This window comes from Temnothorax longispinosus, chromosome 11, assembly GCF_030848805.1.
Source record: "Temnothorax longispinosus isolate EJ_2023e chromosome 11, Tlon_JGU_v1, whole genome shotgun sequence".
NCBI classification, from domain to species: domain Eukaryota; kingdom Metazoa; phylum Arthropoda; class Insecta; order Hymenoptera; family Formicidae; genus Temnothorax; species Temnothorax longispinosus.
Genome location: NC_092368.1, coordinates 19,446,339 through 19,471,359, shown reverse-complemented (window position 1 = coordinate 19,471,359; position 25,021 = coordinate 19,446,339). Strand labels below are relative to the sequence as shown.

Below are 25,021 nucleotides of genomic sequence, written 5' to 3'. Positions count from 1 at the left end.
CATCGATGAGATTATTTTATAATTTTAGTTTTGGTTAATTATAGTTTTATCTATCGTGCTTATACGCATCTACAGAAAATACCGGTTAATATTGTAATGATTCAATTCAAACAAATTCTTTTGCGAATTTTTTTTATTAAGATCAAAGTGCTGATTTTTTTTCAAATTTTTATTAAAATTGAAGTATTAACCCTTAACGGTTACACTATATATGGGGTCTACACTCCAGCGTTTTTTTGACTTCGAAAACGACCCAGTAAACCAATGGAAATGGGCCTTGTGCCGCTATCTACAGGTAGTTGGGACCTTCAAGTATCGATCCCCGTCGGTGGTATATTTTTCGGCCCGTTAGTTTTCTCTCGGCATTTTTTTTTTCTGCAAAAAATCGCACACCTTTATACCTCAAAATCAACATACTTTTTGGAACGGCCGCATAAACTGCAATAATGAGTGAAAAGTGCGTCATCTGAGGATGAAAAAACCGTTTGAAAAATTAAAATATCTTAAAAATTGAAAAAGTTACATTAGTTTTTGTGAAAAGTTACTTTTCCGACTTTTTTTTCAACAATTTTTTTACATATGTTAAATTAATTTTTTGCAAATCAAACCTATACAGTCTTTTTAAGGAAGACTTAAACTACAACAGGATATTTTTCTTTTCCTTAAGGTCACTTACAATTTTTTATACACGTGCAAACACGCTGGGGGTGTATTTCACCCAGTGTGACCGGTACGGGATTCTCGGGAAGTGTGACCGAAAAGGGTTAAAAAGAAATTGGTAAAAATACGTTTAAATAACAATAGTACAGAAAAGAATGTACAAGAATTTGTTCTCATTAATTTTAATGACATTAATTTTAATGTACAGTTTTATTGTACATTATGTTAGATACAATTTACTATGTTTAACCCTTTGTTGCGCAATCTTTTTTTAAAAATATATTTTACTTAATTTTAGTAGATGGGTGTTTTTGGGATCGTTAGTTTGAAATTTAAAAAGTCAAGATAACAGATTCAATATGGCCATTAATTTTTAAAGAATTAACTATGTCTTATATAACTAACATTTTATTATACTTGAGATGGGTTTTTTTTATAATTGAGAATATATGTTTCAAGAACATAAAGATACCAAATGTATTACACAAACCAATTGGTTTGATTATGGAATGTGTAAAAACACAAAAAAACTGCAGAAAAGACAGGTGTTTCTCATATGTAAGTAACTATGCAACAAAGGGTTAAACTAAATAACGAAGCCATAAATAAAATTTTTGAAACTCTTGCTATACCCCAAGTACCGACTTGTACATGTTAGTACATATAGCTTTAAGCATTTTTTCCGAATATTATGAATTATATCAAATTTTCTTATCTTTAGATTTTCGTACATTTCGAAATAATGGATTTATTTATAGTTCAAAATCAGTACAAATCTTTCAAATTAAATTCTTACTTTGCTGAAGTTCAAGACCAAATCGATAGCCCTTCTGAAATTAATTCACTCTTGTATTTGCCTCATCATTTTAAAGGTAAGACTACAAATAATTAAATAATCGTTCATAAATTTCTGGATGCTTATTATTAAAAAATAAAAGAGTATGAATTATGATAAATATTATCTGCAATTTACCAATACTAGACACTACAGACGCGCGCTTCGCGCGCGCTATTTAGCTTTGACATTATGCAATTACTATTACACTATTAACTTCTTGATACACAACTGTCAAAATATACGATGACAGCTGCAAATGAAGTAAGCGCAGCGAGAGAACCAATTGGCATCGCGGAAAAGCGGCAACAAAAAACTTCGAGATATGCGAGTATCGACTTAACATGCCTTTTTTTAGAAAGAGAAGAGGAGGATATTAATTTTGTTTTGATACAATTTTGTTTCTGATTGAAAAACGTTCAATTCAAACTTGAAATTAATTTTTTTGGCTGCAGAGAACGAAACATTATAGACTCTTACGTCTATTGTAGTCATAGTTATGTATACGGTTTTCTCTGCCTTGCTTTACGTCTATGCCTACGATAGACGTAATCACGAATTTATGGATATGTTATATAATAAACTGATTTTAAATATATTTAATGTACTACTGTGTAATACAAATTGTAGCATCCTACTTACTGCTCATGTTGCAACATTTACTATTGCGTGACATATTTTAGAAGGGTGTCCAAATATATTTAGACAAACAGTAAGTAAAAATTGTAACATAATAATTCTGTACAACATAGAATCAAATGTAATAAGCATAACTAGGGTTCTAAAGCATGGAAAATTTTCCGGTAAAATTGGAAAAATTTCCGTTTTTTTCGGAAAAATTTCCATTGTATTTTTTTCCAAGAAAAATATGAAAAAATATTTAATTTCTTTCATTTTGTATATTTTGCTTAAAACCGTTACTTAAAAATCTTAAGAGACTACAGAAAACTAATATTCTTCTTTACGTTGACATGAACTACATCCTACATCACATGCACATGCTATAATATTATTGTATATTGTAGGGGAGACCGGGGCTAACTCGACACTATTTTTTCAAAGGCAATTTTTAATATTTAATTAAAATTTTTAGGCAAATTCAATGGTATGTATATATTTAAAGAGTGTTCCTTCACAAAATTGATTCAGAAAGTTTTGCTGTAGGGGAGACCGGGGCTAAGCCGACAGCAGGGCAAACTTGACACTAGGCTTTTTGCCAATTTAAATCTATCGTAGAAACTTGCCTTTGCTACTGTAAATGCGTCTTTATGTGCCAGTATTATCAACGGAATTTGGTAACATTCTGAGTTATAGTGTAATTTTTAACGCGACATAAGTGTTTTTGAGAGTGAAAAGTAATTTTTTTGATCTCTCGAAAATGTCTACTCTTTCATCGAGCTTTACTCTTGCGAATCTACCGGTAAGTGATTTTGATGGGAAATTCGATGCTTTATACGAATCCGATAATAATTTTTGCATATTTTCAAAATTTATATATTTTTGGAGTAACAAAAGTAAAAAACGACATTCGGGGCTAAGTCGACACAACGCCACCAGGGCAAAAACGACACTAACCTAAAGTGACATTATCGCAAAAAAGGTCACTGTTTCGTCCGATTCCGATGACGATTTAAGGAACATCTGTTGCGTGTGTTCGGAAAACATTTCATTAGCTTCTAACAAACAATGCATCTTATGCAACCGTATGGCTCATGACGAATGTGTGCGCACATCTGATCGCGAGTTTATGTGTATAAATTGTTTTTCAGACAGTTCAGAAAAAGATAATTAAAAATTTAATCTTTTTTTCTCATTATTTTAAATAATTGTTTACTTTATTCCGACTTTTTGTTTCTAATACACAATGTCTTTTCATTTGATAAACAATGTATTTTTATTTTTAAACAATAAAAAAATAAGTTCCAGATCAAATTGTGTCGATCAAACAAAGTGTTGAGTTTGCCCCGGCGGGGTGTCGAGTTCGCCCCGTCATTTTTTAATTCGAAAATTTGTCTTCGCGTCACTTTTCCTTTCCTGGCGGCAAAACAAAGCGACGTACAGCAAAACTTCCTGAATCAATTTTGTACCTGAAGAAACGCTCTTTAAATATATATCATTGAATTTGCCTAGAAATTTTAATTAAATATTAAAAATTGCCTTTGAAAAAATAGTGTCGGCTTAGCCCCGGTCTCCCCTACGTTGCTTTGTTTTGCCGCCAGGAAAGGAAAAGTGACGCGAAGACAAATTTTCGAATTGAAAAATGCCGGGGCAAACTCAACACTTTGATCGACACAATTTGATCTGGAACTTATTTTTTACTGTCTGAAAATGAAAATACATTGTTTATTGTGTATTTAAAAAGTACAAAAATTCGGAATAAAGTAGCCAGAACAATCATTTGAAATAATGAGAACAAAAATTGTTGAACTTTCAATTATCTTTATCTAATCTAAACTCATGTCTGAAAAACAATTAATGCAGGTAAACTCGTGATCGGACGTGCACATACATTTGTCATGAGCCATACGGCTGCATGACAAGCATCGTTTGTTACACTGGAAGCCGACGAAACGGCGTGGTGTTGACTTTGCCCCGGACGTCGTTTTTCACTTTTGTCTTTTGTTTTTGTCACTTCAAAAACATGAAAATTTCAAAATCCAAAAACGATTATCGGATTCATATAGAGCATCAAATTTCCCATGAAAATCACTTACATATAGGTTTGCAAGAGTAAAGCTCGATGAAAGCAGAAAAAGTAGAAATTTTCGAGAGATCAGAAAAATTACTTTTTACCATCAAGATACAGACCTGATGTATATACGTATATACGAGCATACAGCTGGTTTAGGTCGTAGGCGCGGCGCGCCGCGCGCCAGATTCAAAACTGCAACAACTCGAAGACCGAACTAATGACGTCAGAGAAAAATTCTACAGCTGTAGACAGGTCAATTAAAAGCAAAATAACAAAAAAAAGAATTTTTCTAATTTTTCTTATTTTTCGGAAAAATATGAAAAATTTCACGGAAATTTTTCCAAAAAAATATTTTTCCAGAAAATTTTGAACCCTAAGCATAACTGAAAATCCTATAAAATGTTTTTTCCTTTTGCTTTTTATATTTCGATTTATCTTTCAATATTCTTATTTTGCTATCATATACTCTTTTTTTCTCTTCTTAGCAGACTGATTCTGTTTTTATTATTTTACGCACAGTTTTTATTTTCAATTTCTTAAACAGAAACTTTTTCTTTCTTATTGCTGACAGATTCTTTGTATATTCAGACTATTATTATATTATTGTTTATTTCTTTTTTTTCTACTAAGTTGTTTTCTATTTCCTCTGCTTTTATTTTATCTTTTAATCTTTTTAACTAAACATTTCTTTTATTATATTCTCTATTTGTCTACCTTCAACTTTGTCTTTTCGTTTTTTTTCTTATCTTCTCTTTTTAACTTTTTCTCTTATTATTATTTTCTTATTACTAATATTTCTAAGCTTATCCATAATGATTTTCTTGTTTTATGTTCCGTTCTTCTCCACCATAATCTTTTTCCCCAATCTCTAACATCCCTGTTTTGTTTTTTCTCTTTCTATTTTTCCCTTCTTCCCATTTGATCCCCTTCTTTAATTTCTCCATTTCTCCGCTTTGTTTTTCAAGTTTTTCCTCCAAGCGTTATATCTGCATCTTCTAATCACTCATTTTCCTTTCTTTTTCTTCCTCTCCTCTTATCAAAGATTTTTGCAGCCTCTTCAAAGACTAAAAAATTTTCTTCTCTTCTATTATTATACTTGTTTAATTATTTTAATAACTTTAAATTTTATAAACTTAGTGAGTTTAATTCGGCAACTTTCGACAATTTGTGGGACGCTATGCAAATTGCCTTAAACGAAAAGAATGTGATACGTGAGCCGCATGATCTAAAGGAAGTAATGAATAGTTGGACACAACAAAATAATTATCCTGTAATAATTGCAACATTATATAATAGTGGATGGGTAAAAATATCAATGCCTAATTTCAATGAAACAGATCGCAGCTGGATACCTCTGACCTATACTACACAGTCGGTTTCCAATTTTAACGCTACGTCAATTACTGACACGTTGTGGCTAGGATGTAATCCAAAAACACCTACAACTACTACGTTTAATATATAGTAACCCTGAAGAGGATAATTGGATAATTGTCAATTTACAACAATCTGGTGAATATTATATCGATAAACAATAATTATCCTTATCCTACGTTATATGTAACAACATTTATTCTATAATGAAGATTTTACTTTATACATCTTATTAAATTTTTATATTTGCTATTTCTATAATATAAAATATCACATTATATGTGTGATATTTTAAACAATTTAAACACATGATAATGTTCGTTTATGATAATATCAAATAGTGCAAAGAAAAACTATTCTACTCTCTATTATCATTGAATTGAACCCAAATTTTTACATGTAATGTAATTATTATTTATTTATTTTTTATAACTAAATTAATGTAAGTTTATATAAAATATCTTGCTTGACTTTATTTTATATATTTTACTTTATTATTAAAAAATAGTCTTATATTTAATAATCTAATTTGCAGCTTTCTTCTTAATGTGTATGATTTCTTACATACGTTCTTTAATTTAAAAGAAAAGTATAAAGATTTGAAAATATTTCTTGATAAACTCAATCAAGAGATATCAATAATTAGCTAAATTTATTTGCCGCGAGTAAACAGTAATATATATGTGCCTTGTTTTAAAATTTATTTATTGTATACGACATTATACTATCGCGTCAATTACGACAAGAACTGGTTAGGGATTGCAGTATATCTGAAAACTCCAAATTACATGAAAATGCATGTTCTCAATCGTGCTAAAATCATCGATGATGCATTTTACTTTATGGTAGCAGGCAAACTCAATCCCTCTATATTCTGGGACCTTACGAGTTATTTATCACAGGAGACAGATTTTATAGCATGGTATCCTATGATCAAAGTTTTTGAACACATATATGTCGACTATCCTTCCATTTTCAAATAAAAAGTTGAAAAAATCCAGGTAAATAATAATATATTTCTTTAATAGAAAAAATTGAAAATATATTAGAATTTGTTATATTTCATATTAATATATTGACATTAATTTTGTCAATATTAATATATTGACTTTATATTAATATGTACATATATGTATAAAACTGTGCGTAAACAACAAAATGTTACATTTATCTAAAAATAAAAAAATATATTATAATATTTGTGTAATAATAATTTATTTTGTATATAAAATAAAAAATTGAGGACGTCTCAAAATTATTAAATAAGGCGATTTTAATACGTACGTCTTAAAATAACGTCTAAACTACGTCTTTTTGAAACCTCTGTTTAAAACGTCTAATAAATTTTATGACGTCTTTTAAACAAATAATATTCCGATCATGTAATTATGTAATATTACAACATATTTATATGTATGTCAATTATGTAACTCCATATATATTTTAGTTCAATCGATGTTTGCAAGCCCAAAAATTCCCTGGCAGTTGTATAAAACTCGGCATATAAACGAACACCTTATATTTATATTTTTACCCTCGATTGCGTTCGAAAGATACATTTATTTTCACAAAAGGTGAAAGAGTTACATTTAAATGTAATTCAACAGGACGCGTCGTTCGAATCGCATCGCTGAACGTTGAAACAAAAAAGTTTCAAGTCGACGACTGTTGAACGCGACGTGACGGCCGTGAGCCGTGAAGCGCTCGCTCGGTGGCGGCGTCGCGCGATGTCGCGCTTTGAGGTTAGGTATCGATCAGTGCGCTGGCGCCGTCTCGGCAGCGACGGGGACGCGAGAGCGGTGCTCGTCATGTTCCCATCCCGGCGGATCCCGCCGATCCGCGCGAGTTAGGAAGTCCGGTGCCTCCGCTACGATGACGACGTGCTGATCGCGAAACATGGCGCAGTCTATCCTCGATGCTCTGACAGGTGAGAGCGCGCGTTGGCCCGTGAGATAGGCGGGGTTTACCCGAGCCCGGAAACGTCAACAACCCGCCCCGAGCCTCCGTTCCTTCGGGCCTCGGGGTGGGTTGTTGTCTCCTTCCTGATTGTTGCGTTCCCTCGACAAGCTCGTCTCTCGGCGACGATTTCGAATATGCTCCAGTGGCACGACACGAGAGTGTGCGGATCTTTAGACCCTTTAGACGCAAGTTTGAAGAGTATAGAGAATAGGGGTCACTGACTTGACCGTCGACTCGATGCATTTTATATACAGCGACCTGTGCTTTGCACTCTCAGCAACGTTCCGTTGCCACCATCTCCAGATGTTGTAGTTAACACTTGGTTTTAATTATTTCAACTTTGTTATGTTTTTATAGATGTCTCGCTGGACGGTTCCTCTGTGCAATCCTTGCTGGAGTCGCAAACCTTGATAGCTGAAGTCGAACAGTCAGGTATATATTCTTAAACGCAAAGAATAGATATTTTTTTATTATATAATAATTTTATTATGTACAGAACGATCTTATATCGTATATTGATGCTTCAAAGGATGAATCTGGAGTCTAAAACAAGAAGAGAATGTCAGACGGACATAGATTATTTAGATGTTATTTTCTGAGTTACAATAAATTAAGAGATCTAATTAAAAGTGCTCGTCTTTCACAATGAGATTTAGGGTATTGCGAAGCGACCTGATGTTTTAACATATATTACAGTTTTAAGATTTGCTGTAGTAAAACCGCTACAGATACTTTGAATATTTCTTTAAAATTTATTATAAATTGGGAGAATAAATCCTAAACTTGTTTATATAATTTTTGTTTTGGGTTTAAATTTATTCTTTAAGCATTGGCATTGATATTTGATTATGTTATGTTTTATTAAAAGATCTTCTCTCTTAAAAATGTAACTTTGACAATTTTTTCATAGTATCAAAGGATATGTATTCCAACTTTAGTTTAACTTGTTAGTTTGTAATTGTCTCGGAAAAAACAGAAATTCATATAAATACAGATATTCGATCTGAAATATAGATATAAGTTAATATATTTTCTAATTATTCTTTATACATATCATTTGTTATATAATACTAATTTCTTCACCAGCGATTGATCAAGATGAGGAAGACATATTCCAATGTGGCAAGTGCAAGAGCCAGTTTACGTCGCTCCAGATGTTCGTACTCCATAAGAGGACGCACCAGAAGACGCAACAGCAAGTGGATTTGACTCAGTTCTTAACAAACGACGAGAGTCAGGTGATGCACGTGGAAGATGCCGCTCAAGATGAGTCGCAGTACAATTCGCAGGAAACCTTTCAGCTTGGAGAACCTATTATTCTCGAAGAAGCAGACATGTTATTTAGGTATATCACCATTGATAATTGTAATTATAATTCGTTACATAGTACAATAAATTTGAATTAAATATTTTGTACCATTTTGAACATATAGATCATTTGTTGCTTTTGTACAATTTATTCTTTAATATGTATGCGATTTTTCATGAATCTGATTCAATTGTTACAGCGTGGACCAGGATGCTGCTAATTATTTCATGACAGACTCCACGTTCAGCGTACCGATTATCTTGAGTACAGAGAGCCTGGACACTTTCGGTAACGCTGCTATCGAGGCGACGGAAGACTCGAGCGAGGTGCCGACGATACATCTACAAAACGACATTAGCTCACAGGAGGACGCCTCCAGCCAGTCTGAACAACCTTGCGCCTCGTTGACGGACAACGAGCCATCCCTGGCGGAAAACGAGCCGCCTTTAGAGGACAACGAATCCTCTCTTGAGAACAACGAGACATCCCTCCAAGATCCACTCGGTGAATCAGAAAATGGCATTAGTCGAACGCAGAACTTAAAGGTATTGTTGTGTTAGCGACTCTCTGTTGCCAACTAAAATGAAACATAAGATCCATAAAATTCGATTGTATAATGTTAAATTAAATTGTAATAAATGTTTTCAAATTGTTTGATTATGAAATTTTACTTACTTTAATTATAATAATAAAAAATATAATACAAATTTGCTTTCAAGTAATTTTTCTAAAATGCAAGTTTTCATAAGTTACTAAATAAATCACGAGATTAATACAAACCTTTTGTACTAAGACACACATATCTGATTACATCGTTGCAGTATAAGTGTGGTTATTGCAACAAGCAGTTTGCGAAAAAATTCTACTGGCAGCAACACGAACGTTCTCACACTGGAGAAAAGCCTTATCAATGCGTGGTGTGTGGTCGTGCATTCGCGCAGAAGTCGAACGTGAAGAAGCACATGTCCTCGCACAAAGTATGGCCCGGCACCGCCATTCATTCGTTACCACCAGAGGTAAGAAATTTTTAATTAAAATTACCACGTAAGATTTACTTTTTTCTTTTTCGAATATTTACAAGGAGAAAATTTCTTATGTATTTCTTTTATAAAACTGCATTCTTGCTAGAATAACAACTTTTCTAAGAGAAAAGTTTTATATCGTATTTTATTATTGCTATATTGTAATTAACCGTTTGAAATATTATAACAAATAGTTGTATATTTTTAAGGCACAAGAAACATTTAAAAAAATTAAATTTTAATTTTATATTTTTTACTGCTTAATCTTTATATTCTTTCTTTTCACTTTATTTACTATATTTTATTTTCATTATTTTCTTCTAAACTTTTAGGCACCTCCGGATGGAAGTATCGACCGCACATACCATTGCCAATTCTGCAAGGAGACGTTTGACTCGTATAAAGCTCTGAAAGGCCACCTAATTGTCTCGCATTTAGCGCTGAAAGTGTACAAATGCGTGCAGAGCAGCTGCAGCATGATGTTTTCGGATCTGGAAGAGTTCCTGGAGCACACGCGCAGCCACAAGTGCTCGGAATACCGGTGCCACGTGTGCGGCGAAGTATTCAGCACCCTGTCGGATCTTGGTCACCATCAGTACGTCCACTCCGTCCAGAAGCAGAAGACCACGGAGAAGTATTACTGCTGCTCGACTTGCAAATCATCGTTCTCGAATCTGGAGGCATTGCAGCACCATAAAGAAACCACCACACACAATTACGCGTGCCTGCACTGCGGCAAGAGCTTTCTCATTGAGAGATTTCTGCGCCGCCATCTCAAGACTCATTCGGCATCAGCAAGATTCGCCTGCGAGGATTGTGGCAAAGCTTTTAAAACCGAGCAGTACCTGGCCAATCATAAGCTGATACACAGCGAGGAGACGCCTTTTACATGTCCGGTAAGTAGGAATAATTGCAATAATGTATGTTTAAGATGCTAAAACAATTTCCGCAATTAAGCAAATAAACTGAGATATAACTGCATATTGCTTATTTGGGAATTGATGTTTGCATTTTATATTTAAAATTACAGCATTGCCCAGCCAGATTCAAGCGGAAAGATCGACTGGGCCGGCACATGCTGATTCACGATCTGACAAAAAGGCTCAAGTGCCCATTTCGCAACTATCTGGGCTGCATGAGTGAGTTTTCACGGCCAGACAAACTCAAACGACACTTGCTGACGCACAGCAACGTCAAGCGGTTCAGTTGCAGCCACTGCAATCGCAACTTCCACCGGGCGCAAGCGCTCAAGCATCACGAGATGAACAAGCACAGTCTTAAGTGCGATATCTGTTCTCACGTGAGTCTCATTCTCGAATCACTCGGAACGCTATTCGGGTAACTCTTTAAACCTGACTATTAACATTATGCAGGCTTTTAAGACTAAGGAGCAGCTGGTTACTCACAATTGCGAACAATCGAACGAGACCAAGAAGCATACGAGCTCGCAGCTACCGAAAAAAGCATCCGGATCATTTAAGCCGAGGAAGCCCACCCCAAAGAGACAAACGTTATCAAAGACTGCAATCCCGCTCGCTGACAAAGAGAAATTAGAAAAGCTTAAGACTGATGAGATAGAGAAAAAAGTAATTTACATCTTAAATCACTTTTCGTATCTTTCTCAATATATGATATAGTATAAAACTTTTCCTTTTTGCTTTGATATTTTGATCGTATTTCAATCTTCCTGCTTGTAATCTTCTCGTTTAAGAACTTATATATTTTGCATATAAATTTTTTCCTTTTAATCTGGGATTTCTTTCTTTTTGTCTGTATATATTAATTATACTAAATTCTTTAATCTCATTGCAGATCGCCTCCGAAACATTTAAATCTGGCGATTTCAACGAAGAATCCAGCAAAAAAATAGGGAACGTCCCTCCCATCTCGAAAGCAGTCGAATCGGCCAGCGGTGAATTAAACGAGCGCTCCGACTCGCCAGTTATGGACTTCGAGAACGATTTAAAACGCAACATGGAGTTCTATTCGCCCGACACGAGCGAGTAGAGTTTTACAATATATATACCTATATACATACACGCGTATATATATATTTTTGATTCGTATTTAAATTGTACATCAATTAGGACGTAGACGAATCGTCGTAGCACGTGCAATGGGATCATCGGCGAAGGCGCAAGTTGCATTTTATATTTGCGTACGGTATTTTGTAGTTTACATATCTGTGATAATTGTATTATAAATGCTCTATCGACGTAAGTAACTTATATATACATTTGCGCGCACATCGAAGATGTTCGATGTCGCTAATTTCGATTCTTCTATGAGAAAACTTGTTGTATAGGCACTGCTGTAGTTATACTCCGAGTACCCTTTCGAACACTTTCGTTCGTTACATTTTTTAACAATTACAAGGCATACGCACGATATCAGAGCTGTAACGAAACATTTTGACAGCGCGACGTCTTTTTAATTTATTTGTTATAAAATAATAAATCTAGATCAGAAGTCGCAAATGCGAAAGGTGTAAAATAACTTAAGAAAGAATATCAATTTTATGAAATAGCCCAAGTTTGTATTATAATTATTCCTGAAGATTCTTTCCTTTAGGCTTAAATCCTACTTGATCAGTGCTCCTTCAACTCCAATGCGTTAGTTATTTCAATTAAATAAATTTATCAACTTTTTATATATATATAAATTAATATTTACATTACACCTAAATAGAATATTTTATACTGAATGAAAAAAAAAGTTGAATTTACTACTAGTTTAGGGTCAATCTAAGCATTCTGTTGTGTGCAAGCTATTATCTTGTGATAATTTTTGTGATATTTGAAAGGAAGCGGTCAGTGAAAACCGCAATCAATCTTGGAAGATTAGAAGCAAAAATACGTCGCATATTCATTACAATGTAAAATCGAGACTTTCTTAGCTGCGTTCAAATTAACGTATATAGTTCTGAGTTAACTGTGTTGAAGAAACCATGTCGCTCCGCAAAACGTATCAGATTAACAATCGGGAGCAGGGCAAGGCCGCTCAACGGGATCAGTCGTACAGAAGCTGCCTCATCACCCTGCTCATCTTCTTCTTCATATGCCTTATCCTTATCCTCGCCTGCGTACCCTGGAAGATGCGGAATCAAAAAGAATACAAGGATCGATATATTGAACACGAGCCACAGGTGTATTATATGAGTAAAATATCTTCAGACAATCTAAATATATAAGTAAATTATATAAAAAATAGGAAGCAACTTATTTAACAAATTTAAGAAAATTTTACAGAAATTATTACAAATTTTACACACAATTTTCTTCTTAATTGTTGGCTCAATTGTCTTAGCAAACATTTTCCGAAAAATTCTTAAAGAAAAAAAAATTTAATAAGATATTTCCTGCAACATGTCTCTTCTATATATTACATAAGAGTGTCTTTCTTTTTAAATTTACTTATTAATATTCATTGCTAATAAATTTATTTACCTTTAAATAATTTTATTGGGTATTTTAAACAGCATCATCATCAAGAACGCACAAAGGAAGCAGCAATCATGACAGATTCATCAACAACTCAAAGAACTTCAACGACAGAAAGGGCAGTTCTTTCAAGAACTCTGAAACCTCCAAAAACAGTAATTTCAACAATTACATCCACACACAGTACACCGATCATAGACAATAACAGAACCAATAGACCAATAGAAGATAACGATGCCATTACTATAGATTATTCTAAGGATAATATTCTAAGAAATGTTAAAGGCTCTCGTTATTTCGAGCGTTACTTCGAAAAGAGCGTAGATGAAATAACATCGTCTGCTCCTATAGCTCAAGAAGATACTGAGGACTACATCACGAAGGAAATCCTAAAAGATATAGAAACTACAGAAGAAAGCATCGACTTGTCTACATTGCCGCATGATCGGCATGATATTGTGACTGATGATGTTATCGTTAAAGAAGCAGCTTTAACATCGCCGAGTAGACCAACCATCAGCACCACTACATTAAAATACGTTACGATTGTTGATATTATAAAAGATGTGGTGACTTCAAAATTCGTTAAGAATTCTACGAACGATTCTACTGATGGATATTACAATTTGAATAAATCAGAAGTTGACATTGTAACTAATAATATTATAACTCCAACATTGTCAGCTCGGTCAAATGGTCTCGAAGACAACGCTTCCGAGAATTTTACTAAAAAATATGAGAGATTAAGGATCGGTATTGATGATATTACATTTTCAACAGTGCCGAGTTTTCATCAGATTGATCTTAAAGAAAACGCAAGTGCTAAATATCCCTCCAATAAGAATAATTCTAAGGATTCACAATTCGAGGTAACGAGTGATATTATTTCAACGTTGCCAACTCAATCAGACCCTGAAGAAGATAGAGATACTGAAAATTCTACAAAACATTTAAATTATGAAGAATCTATAGTCACGGAGTACAATGCGACGTTAATTAATGAGATCGTAACGAGAGAGAGTTCTTCTTCCACAATAAATTATACTCCACTTATGGATGAGAAGTTTTCATCAACAACAACGGAAGTTAAAAATGTAATGAAAGTCTAATGCATTGAAATTGATTTGATATAACGTATTAATTAACGAATGTGGAGTTAATAAAGGGCATTGAGAATACAACGCGGTTATTGGTGCGTGAGTTATCAAAATAACAATATTTAATTATTATTAACAATAAAGTGTTAAAGTATTAACAATACATAATTAAAAATTGTAATTTGGATAACTCACTCACCAATAATTGCGTTGTATTCTCAATGTCCTTTATTCACCCTCATTAGGCTAGTTTCATTATTGAAAGTCCATCATTAATTTGTTTCTATTATAATATAAGTTAATTCTTTCTATAAATAAATTTCTATTAAATTTTTTATATAGATATTTTCAAATCTGCAAAACTTACATCAATATTTATGATATTATTTAACTTTATAGGAAGCTGAAAACGTAATGAATGAAACGACTATGAACGAAGAGAATTATACTACCGAGAAATACAACGTGACTTCTGATGAAATGGAGAAATACAGCATACCTTACATGTCCAATTATACGAACGCAACTGCTACTTCTAGTTCTTACAACCATACAACCAGCACAACCGTTTCAATAAGTTACAATGAAAAAAATCCCTCGACTACGACAAGGACCACAAGGGCGACAAGGACCACATTTCCTGATAAAAATACGAGCGTTTGCGAGACAGGACACTGCAAGCATGTCGCCAGCAAGATATTGTCCTACATGAATCACTTGGCAGATCCTTGCGACGATTTCTACGAGTATGCCTGCGGTGGTTTTGAAGCAAATCCACAGTTGACGGACGGAGATCTAGTTCGGAGATCTAAGAATTACCAACGAATCGCCGGTAAGATTATAACGCATAATTACTAATAAATAATAAATAGCATGCAAATCAAACCAGGAAGCATTCATCTTGATCCAAGATGAAAAAGATTGACTTGCTACAGAGATTAATTATTGAATATGTTTACATCTCTCATTCTGTGATAATAATTGTTCTAAATAATTTTAGATCAGATGTTAAAGGAGAAGCATGAGAACGTGCATTCGACTTTCGCAACATATTACGACAGCTGCGTGCAATACGAAAGAAATATGATGTTTAGTGAAAGAGCAAGAATGGGTAAATTGAAGCCATGTAGTATTTAATGAATAAAGATTTACGTGAATGTAAACATAGTAAAATTATATAAAATTGTCGGCCGTTAATCAATTCTGTTGCAGCTAATGACGCGTTAAAAAAAATAGGACAGTTCTATATACCTGCCACGTGGTCTGATCATTACACGAACTTCACCAAATTATTCGCTCAATTAATGTTACACCATAGGTAAGTTCTCAGGAAGGTTTATTGAAATAAAATTTATAAATTAGGATTATTTCTCTTTAGCGCTCTTTTATTTGACGTCGTGCCAGAATTGGACGAATATCGTCCAAAGATTTTCACGTTGAAGATAGGTCCTACCACATACGAGAGTCCTTTCAAAGCGGAATATACGGAAGATCCGTGTTCTGAGGACAAATTCGAGATGAAAGGACAATATGTGGATCTCGAAATTTTGTACAATAATTATAAAAGCTGCAAGGTACAAATCGCTTAAACTATCGCGAATTGTTTTAAGGGAAAGTTAAATTTTATTAATACGAAGAAATAAAAAATAATTTTTCTTTTGTTTTCATAAAATCCTTTTTTAATTTTTTAATCTTTCTAATTTAGTCAATGCTCTTTCTCTTTATCTACAATTAGTAGATAATTATAAACTTGTTAATTTTTAAACAATATTTGTCAATTATAAAATATAAATTAGAATAATTTTTTTTTTACAGAACGATACGAGTGGATTTATGAGATCTATCAGGAAAGCGCTAACAGAGCTTAACGTTTTTAAAGGCTTAAATGCCAGCTATTCAGAACAGAATGAATCAGAGTACATAGAAAAAACCGTTGACGTGATTGATTCTATTATAATGCAAGAGTACTTTTCGGTAATTAAATGACAGAGCCTTTGATAACTATTTTTATTCATCAATAAAATGCTATCTTGCATTAATTTCGCAGAACTTTCCGTCTAAAAGTGAAATACGGGAAGCATACTTGATGAACAATTATAGCAAAGTCAGTTTAGAGGAATTGCAGAGCAACAGTAATCTCGTAAGTGACAACGCAGGGAATTTTAGCAATTTTTCCATAAAGACAAAAAATTGTGAAATCGAATATTTAACTCCAATCTTTTAGTTAGAGTGTTACATTTTTAGCTCTTACTCTTCCCTTCAATTTTCTCTCGCAGGTAAATTGGGCGCAATTAATTCCCTCGTTAACAGGACTGGACATGAACACTAGCGAGAGTATTCAAGTTTATTTCTATACCGCGTTGACTAAAGGTTTACGTAGATTAGAAGTATACGCTAAAAAGGATCCTATGGGTCTTAACAATGCGATAATGGGATTGTATGCGCACAGACTTTATCATGAGGTAATTTACATGTTAAGATACTTCGCCTTCAAATATAATAAAATAAAAATACGTGTGTAAACTGAAATAAATATGAAACTTATGTATATAAAGTACATTACAATTTAGCGAATAATGAAATTGGTTTTTAACAATTTTATAGTATTTTGTATTAATAAAAATTATTTTTATTTTTATTGATACGATAAAGTGAAATTCTTCACAGCTGGTCTTGCCGAAGCGCGATAATGTAAAGGATCATTGTTTGCATGTGGCTACCTATCTTCTGAAGTTGGAGGCGTCCAGTTTATATATATCATCTTTTGCCGATCACGAAATAGAGCAAATGAATAGTATGGTAAGTGATTTTAAATATATAAATAAAATTTAATATAGATATATTAAATGTAAATAAATGCCCAATTTTTCAAATTTACGTATTATTTGTGTATTTTTTGCTATTATTTCATTCAATAGATAGAAAAAATATTCAACGAGTTGAAACAAACGTTATCAATAAAAATGCAAGAAGCGCAATGGGCGAAAGAGAAAGGACGAGAAGAATTGTTAAAAAAGATCAACAGTCTGGAGCTCGCACTACCAGTTGTTTCCTATTTCAAGAACAGAGACTTACTATATAGCGAGTATAATGTATCAGAGGTAAAACATTTTACAACACAGAGGTTTTTATAACATTTACACATTCATATAACGTGTACCATCTTTTTCTTATTTTGGATTTTGAATTCATCTTCTGTATTGGCATGTAATTAAAAATCATTCCGTGTCTTGCTTGATTTTTTCAATTATGCTCTATACATATCGACAATCGAATTTCAGATAACCCTGTACGATTATTTTAACACTTCGATGATTCTGCTAAAAAGATACAGAACTCTAATGTACGCCGAATTGAGAAGACAAGTTGGTGACCCAAAACAAATGTAAATAAGATACAAATAATTAATTCCTTGCGACCAATCAATTAATCCAACTTAAAACAAAAGTATTCGTAGAATTGTCGTAGAAAGACGCGTGTTTAACTCTACATATTTATATATTTCATTAGATTGTTTTATTTATACATAAATCATAAATCTAGATCAAAATTTTTATATCTTTTAATTTTAAGAATTTTCAATTTCTTTATAAGTTCTCCGACTTGGAAAATCTTTTCAAATCTACGTTTATATTACTTTCATAAATTGCAGTTGGACATACTATGCCACGCCTTTCCAGTCCAAGGCCCGAGTGATCTATCCCCTAAACCTTATCGTGATTCCTTACGGTATCATCGATTGGTCCTTAATAAACGACGAATCATCTTTTGACTATCTTCTGCTGGCAACGCTTGGGAATTTAATAGCTCACCAAATCGCCCATCATTTTGACACAAATGGTAAATGTACTAATAATATAAATACCTAGAAATCTTACAAATCATTAATAACTTTTTCTTTATCATTTCTCAGATCTACTATGCAACTATATATAATTCATATTAAAATTTAAAATAATTGAAAAAATTGCATAATACTGATTTCAAGAAAAAATTAAAAAAATTAAAATAAATCACAATGATCATTTTTTCCTAATATCTTTTAAATCTTCTATTATCCGAATCGTTCTTTGTAACAGGTATACACTATTGGGACCAAAGTAGGAATACTCAGAATTCCCTGATGTTTGGAAACACTCTCACAAACACTCATTTCGACGATTACATCAACTGTCAAAAGGAGAACCTGTACCAAGAACCAATGAACATGACGTTACCCTTCACTGACCAAACCGTATCCTTTAGGGTAAGCTGCTTAAGAATGCTTAGTCCCATAACGCATAATTTCCCTCGTTGTAAAATACAATAACAAAACGGGAGAAGGGACAGTTAGAAAGACTCTGTTCAAGGTTTAACATAACAAACGTGATGCTTCTTTTGCGTAACGCTTGATTTATTAAATCGTTCGTAGACGCAAAATGTCGACATGTGTAAATATTCTAGATCCCGCGGTTGACCTTGAACGAGCGGTTGTCTGAAATTATGGGACTCAGACTAGCCTATGATACTTTGGCTCTTACGAAGTCAGATGCGAAGAGACTACCATGGATACAACTCCGCATCGACCAATTATTCTACCTCGCCTACGCTCAGGTACTGTTCTCACAGTTCGTTTTACATTAACAGCAGTTCATTTAATGAGGCGAATGATTTCTCTCGGAGCATGCTGGAGAATCGTGTGATCCTCGAGGCATTTTGTATGCATATTCAGATAAGCCCGAAAATCTGCAATGATCACGGTCGATTCTTAATTTCCTCGAAACCTTTGACCATCGTCGGGTTGCCTCAGATGATTAACATTTTTATATCTCTGCCATTCCAGACGTATTGCACGAAGATGCCACTCGCGTCGTCGTACGTCTCCCTGTATGAGAGCGAGGACCTACCGAGTCGGATCCGCGTATTCGTCTCGGCGTCGAACGACAAGCTCCTTGCTGAGGCATGGAACTGCCCACTTGGCTCGCAGATCGCGCCCAACGACGTTTGCAGCGTGTTCCCGTACATAGAGACCAAGGAGACTGCGATGATCCCAGAGTGAGGGCCGTTCACGGAAAATACGACTGAACGAGCACCCGCGGACGTCGCGATCTAGCAAATGAGCCAATCGGCTATGATTATTCGCGAGTTAATCGACGGACACAGAAACAAAACTTGGATCGGTCCATCTTGCGAGATTCGCGTATCAATATCTTTAACATGCAGTTTCGAAATCGAATTAGAAATACCAAGCGTCAATTTCATCACGGTTTCATCCGTGAGGCGTAAAACTGTCCTTAGTTCTAAAAATAAAAAAAAATAAGTTGGAGAACATATGTTTTGCTTCTGTATCCTTCAATATATGAAGAGATTCTCATTCACATACAATAAAAACGTGTGTCTTAAGATTAAAAGCAATGCTTCGATGAACACATTGCCGCAAGCGCATCATTTGCGAGGTAACTAAAACAGAACAAGAAAGTAAACGAACAATGTAATCACTAAATGAATACGAATCTACCTATAAATGATTTTTACGCGAATGGTTTTTCCATCGAATTTGATGAAACGCTAAATACGAGCGCCCGCGGATCACTTTAAGCGATAATAACGTTCTCCATTTATTCTGAGGAACAAAAGTAACAACAGCTTTGGAGACCACTCATACCACGTCATAAACAATCGAACGCACACATCTTACTCTTACGCGCGATTGTCCCATTCGACTAGAAAATATAATTAGTGTCCACAGTTCACGATCAAGCGGTTTTCACTTTTCCTCTCACAGTTTCTTCTTATCCAATTCTTCCACGGATTTCGTACGACGAGCCATATTCCCTGAAATACACAGATACGTTCGTAAATAGCACGTCGAGACTGTCGCTTCAACGTCGACTGAGTTGTGACATTTGATTGAGAACTTTAAAAATCTTGATTTGAAAAGAATAGATATAGAATAGATATACAGTAGATATAAAAAAGAAAGAAAAATTTAATTAAAATACAAAACATGGAAAAAAAATGTAATTAAAAAGAAATTTTCAATCAAGATCAATTTCTCTAGTCTGATTATTTTTCAAAAAATCAGGAAATGATTTATTATAAATATTTTAGAATTTAAAGAAGAGATCCGAGGATGTAAAAGAATAAAATTTTTAGAAATTCAAGAATTAGAGTATTTCAAGATCCAAAAAGTCCAGAATTAAGGCTCCTATGGTCTCGCCTTTGATGTCATGATTTAACATAGCCGCGGCGAGTACCCAGGAGCCTTAAAAAATGCTAGAATCCAAGACTCTGAAATCTAATATTCAAAGATCTGAAGAATCCTAAAGTTCAGAAATTGCGGATGATTAATCGTTGTTCTTCATTACTTGAGTCACCAATAAAAACAAGATTTACAAGATAGTTCAGTTAGAATATTATACATGTACAAGTCATGAATAAATCACGGGCAAGTTTTAGGATGACTGAAAATAACAGTGATAGAACAATGGCAGTAGCAAACAAACGATTAATCAAGTGTCGCAAACTCAGTAGATTGCAAACCACTAATGCCCGATCTACAATAGCTGTAGTAAGCTGTAGTAAGCCTCAAGATGTAAGAAATTGACCAATCACAGTCGATTATTCTCCTCACATTCGCCTGTAATTGGTCAATTTCTTACGGCTTGAGGCTTACTACAGCTTACTACAGCTATTGTAGATCGGGCATAAGCGATTACACATCGTATGACGCGTAATCAATTAACACATACCACTTATATCCGTGTCAAACTTGTTCAGATAGGAGACGGACCGTCTTATAGTGACTTTCTTTCCTGTCTGTAGTGATCAGCACCATGCATTTGAAAGGAGCAATGAGAGTTAGTTACAAAAATTAATCAGCTATTGACGAACAATGCTTATCTAGGTTGACACGTAAAATCACTGTAAGTTTGCGTAAAAAAAGAGATATTTATACGATACTTTCATTTCAAATTATTATGCAATTATTATCCTTTCATTTTCTCTGATAATAAAAATATTGTAGTAACATTTTTCCTGAATCATATTCTTAGAAATCTAGAGGGATTAAAATCTAAACGTGTTTATACCTACCTCGAAGTATTGATGCCACAAAACGCAGCCGTAGACACAGAGAACGGAGACTAGAGACTGGCAAAGCAGCCAGAGGAGGATGTTGAGAGCTTGAGTGCGCTCAAACAGGGCAGCACCGTGGCGTATACATAGCAAAGCTTCTGTCACCATAATTGCCCCGTAAACCCAACACTGAGTTCCCACTCGACTACACGTCGGATCAGTCACGTACATGTAATACTGTCTGTAATTATGTTTATGATAACAAACCCTATCTCGCATACTCAAATACTTGTATTCACATATTTTAAAGTATTTTGTTAGATCAATTTATTAATATATGAGACCAAATTAGATTAGAAGCTTTAAATTTACAATTATACCATTTTAAAAATATGATATATGTATAATATTAATAATATTTAATCTACAAATTATATATAACAATATAATTTTTTGAAGTAATCACAATTCCAATGTTCTGAAATTTCAATATTCAAATTTGGCACAAATATAAAATTCTAACATACCTAATATTTCTAAGATGTGGCATACTATTATTTGCATCTTATTAAATGTCAAAATTCGTGCTCTTACTCACCTAACAGACGGCGCGACTATGACGCCGATCAATACTAATCTGGCCACAACAAACGGATGGGATGGTGGAAATTCGTACACGTGCTTCAAGAAAAAGGTATTCAGCTCAGAAACTTGCCAGAATATCACCAGCTGGCACAAAGCGACCAATCGCATATGTGTACAAGTTGGATCCAGCCATCTGACAGATGTCCAACTGCCAGGAGTAAACTGCAACATTGCTCGCTTCAGCTTCCCAGTGGTGCTCTCGATGTCACGAATACTGACCCACCTGTATTCAGGAAACAAATAAAAAGATTCAGTATGCTTCAACACTTTTCGTTGAAACAAAGGAAAAATTACTTCTTTTATGAAACGGAAATAGTTTCCACAAAAAAAAGAAATAAAATTATGCAAAATAAACTCCTTGTTACAAACGATTTAATTTAAAGGACATTTTAAGATTCAAACTAACTTACTTGTATTCTCTCATCTCTAATATGGAGCAGATCTTCAGGCCGACCCAGATACCCAATCCATTACACACTAGAACGTCCAGAATTAACGCGTCCCACCAGCACTCGACAAAGTTTGGCAATAAGTGAGCAAAGGCGATCTCCGTCACCTCCCACATGACGCTGATAGCCCAAAGGATACCGAGGTGTCGAATCAGAATAGCCTTGAAGGCCCAGCCGAGGAAGTGGGCCAGCGCAAACACGTCCAGGTGGCTCCAGATCTTTTCCACCGTGACGTCCGAGCAGTTGACGCCGTACTCCTTGTCCATATCGATGTGGAAGGAAGCTAAACCTGGATCCACCCATACCAGGATCCTCCTGACCGTCTCATAGTTTTGGAACAATAGGAAGAGCAGGAACATCAGATAGAGTACGCTGCAGCCGAATACTATCCGCCATACTACAGGATGAGGTCTAGTAAATGGACCGTTAGGGAATGTCAGGACAGATATGATGAGGAAGAAGAAAATGACGCACAACATGCCCGCCCACATGTTGTCCTCCACATTGGTGGTATTTCTGAAAGAAATGTTCTTAAATGTGACAAAATGTATAACATAATTGTGTATCCCGACAATACGACACACTAGCCCCTGTGACTTGTGAATTACATCTACATAAATTTTCTCATTGACTCCATTGTAAGCAACGACTAAAAGAATAATCAAGTTCCAAAGTTCACCTGCGTTTCAAGCCGTAATAAACATATAACAATTGATGTATATTTTTCTATATATCTATTGTGTGAAAAATTGAACTTAATAATACAAGCTAGATCAAATTCAATTTAAATCTCTGACAATTAGGACTGCTGTCTAAACAAGGACATAAAATATCAAGCAGAATTGATGGCGCAAGTTATATAAGTTATATAATGTAGAATAAGCCAAACAAAAGCATGAATGGCTTATAATAGATGAGCCAAGGACAGAAATCCCTCTATAGTATTTTCATAGATAGAATTAGCTACATATTTACTTATCTTATAGAAAAAATTGCAACATTTTTTTCCTTTTTACCAACATTTTCTTGTGCATAAAAAATTAAGGTTTCCTTTATATGCAAGAACATAACAAAGCTTGCATCATTTAAAGCACAATATTAGATTATCACCAAGGAATTTCGCATTGTATTCTCAGAGGGATTATCTTATCGAAATTGGATACTGATCGCGTAGCAGATATAAACCTAATTACACTCAGAACACGAAATTCCTTTGGTCTCTTACGTGGTCTTCTAACTGAGACAGGTGTATATTTTACATCGTGTGAAGAAAGACAAGAGGGAAGAGTAAAAAAAGAGAAGAGATTCATGCGAGACGTAATCCGCATGAATTCGAAAGAGCTAAAAGGTCAACGTGAGAGCCTGCAGCTACCTGGCAAACGCCGAGTATATGACGGCGCCGATGGAGATGAGCAGCAGGGTGATCGTATGCGGCTGATAGAAGAACTCGAGGGAGATGTCGTCGACCGGCCTCTCGTTGATGCTCGGGAAGCTGTCGGTCCCGGCGCGAAGCCTGTGTTCCTCGGCATGATCGACGACGGTGTTGTCGGCGACGGCGGCGGTGGCCGCCTTGGAGTCGCCCTCCTGCAATGCTGTCGACATCCTTCCGCGGTGACTCTGCCTCAGCCTTCGATCAACATCGGCGAGCAGACACGCGTCCGAAAAACGTGCCCACTACCTACTGCCTGCGCCTGCCCTCGCCTGCGGCAGATTCGCGTGAACTCGCGTGCGTTCGCGCGGCGCGTCAACAACTCGCTTGAACTCCACTCAGCGGCGAGCGCGCGCAACTTCACACCGATGGGCGCGCGCGCGATTGGCCGTGAACGAGGCGATATACGTAGACGGAAGCGAGCGTGAGATGGCGTCAGACTCGCGCGTTTTCTTGGAGGGGTGGGAAACAGGCGGGAAGGAGGAAGGAGGCTCGCTTGATAGGACACGTGATAGGACGATTAGATAGATCATTTCTTGCGAACACTTTTATATCTCCCGATCGTTATTCAACGTCATATTAGATGCGTCAATTAGGGAACAATTACCAATTGACCATGTGTATTGAAATGAACAGCAGCGGCACTTTACTGTGTTATATATAATTAAAAGTATATATATATATATATATATTCTGATATATTTTAATCACGTGATAAGGCATGACCTCGCGTGTGTGTATTATACACACACGCGAGGTCATGCCTTATCACGTGATTAAAATATATCAGAATTAATTGTGCTCATTTTCCACACGCATCGATATAAGCGTCTAAATTTAAGTGAAGGCATTATTATTATATAATTAAGGTATTATTATTATATTATATATAATGTATAATGTATTATATATGTATATAGTTAATATCCAGGACAAAAATTTTCCATATAATATATATATTTTTTTCTTTTGTATAATCTCTGTTTATATATGTGTATCAGAAAAATAATATAAGAATAATTGGAAAATAATTAAAAAAATAAAAACTTGCATT

General features: G+C 34.7%; 3 protein-coding genes and 1 long non-coding RNA gene across 5 annotated transcripts; 3 read left to right on the top strand and 1 right to left on the bottom strand.

Annotated features, from left to right (window-relative positions):
• The first annotated feature begins 7,216 nt into the window (after window positions 1–7,216).
• On the top strand, window positions 7,217–12,383 carry LOC139821776 (uncharacterized). The gene is made up of 9 exons (XM_071793089.1): window positions 7,217–7,488; window positions 7,878–7,952; window positions 8,607–8,865; window positions 9,029–9,374; window positions 9,651–9,845; window positions 10,184–10,747; window positions 10,882–11,151; window positions 11,225–11,437; window positions 11,664–12,383. The coding sequence occupies exons 1-9, from the start codon at window positions 7,458–7,460 to the stop codon at window positions 11,856–11,858; spliced, it is 2,148 nt and encodes a 715-aa protein (XP_071649190.1). The 5' UTR covers window positions 7,217–7,457; the 3' UTR covers window positions 11,859–12,383.
• A 102-nt stretch (window positions 12,384–12,485) lies between these two features.
• LOC139821774 (endothelin-converting enzyme 2) lies at window positions 12,486–20,118 on the top strand. Of its 2 annotated transcripts, XM_071793087.1 has the most exons (16): window positions 12,516–12,996; window positions 13,330–14,385; window positions 14,788–15,220; window positions 15,389–15,499; window positions 15,601–15,706; window positions 15,767–15,962; window positions 16,204–16,362; window positions 16,436–16,528; window positions 16,665–16,850; window positions 17,056–17,187; window positions 17,307–17,489; window positions 17,670–17,773; window positions 18,041–18,228; window positions 18,468–18,634; window positions 18,832–18,981; window positions 19,211–20,118. In XM_071793087.1, the coding sequence occupies exons 1-16, from the start codon at window positions 12,799–12,801 to the stop codon at window positions 19,424–19,426; spliced, it is 3,678 nt and encodes a 1,225-aa protein (XP_071649188.1). In that variant the 5' UTR covers window positions 12,516–12,798; the 3' UTR covers window positions 19,427–20,118. The 2 variants fall into 2 exon arrangements, 1 of the variants encoding a protein (XP_071649188.1); XR_011734328.1 differs by lacking the exons at window positions 17,670–17,773; window positions 18,832–18,981; window positions 19,211–20,118 and having other exon boundaries at window positions 12,486–12,996; window positions 18,468–18,607.
• Window positions 18,761–24,596, bottom strand: L(3)77cdf (phosphatidylserine synthase 1 homolog l(3)77CDf). Its single transcript, XM_071793093.1, has 6 exons — window positions 23,911–24,596; window positions 22,500–23,054; window positions 22,043–22,312; window positions 21,463–21,685; window positions 21,120–21,186; window positions 18,761–20,202 (listed from the first exon to the last, which is right to left on the bottom strand). Exons 1-6 carry the CDS (start codon window positions 24,138–24,140, stop codon window positions 20,147–20,149), a joined length of 1,401 nt encoding a protein of 466 aa, XP_071649194.1. The 5' UTR covers window positions 24,141–24,596; the 3' UTR covers window positions 18,761–20,146.
• On the top strand, window positions 21,153–22,190 carry LOC139821782 (uncharacterized). The gene is made up of 3 exons (XR_011734329.1): window positions 21,153–21,293; window positions 21,423–21,675; window positions 22,050–22,190. It is a non-coding gene; the product is annotated as an uncharacterized lncRNA (long non-coding RNA).
• Window positions 24,597–25,021: the final 425 nt, after the last annotated feature.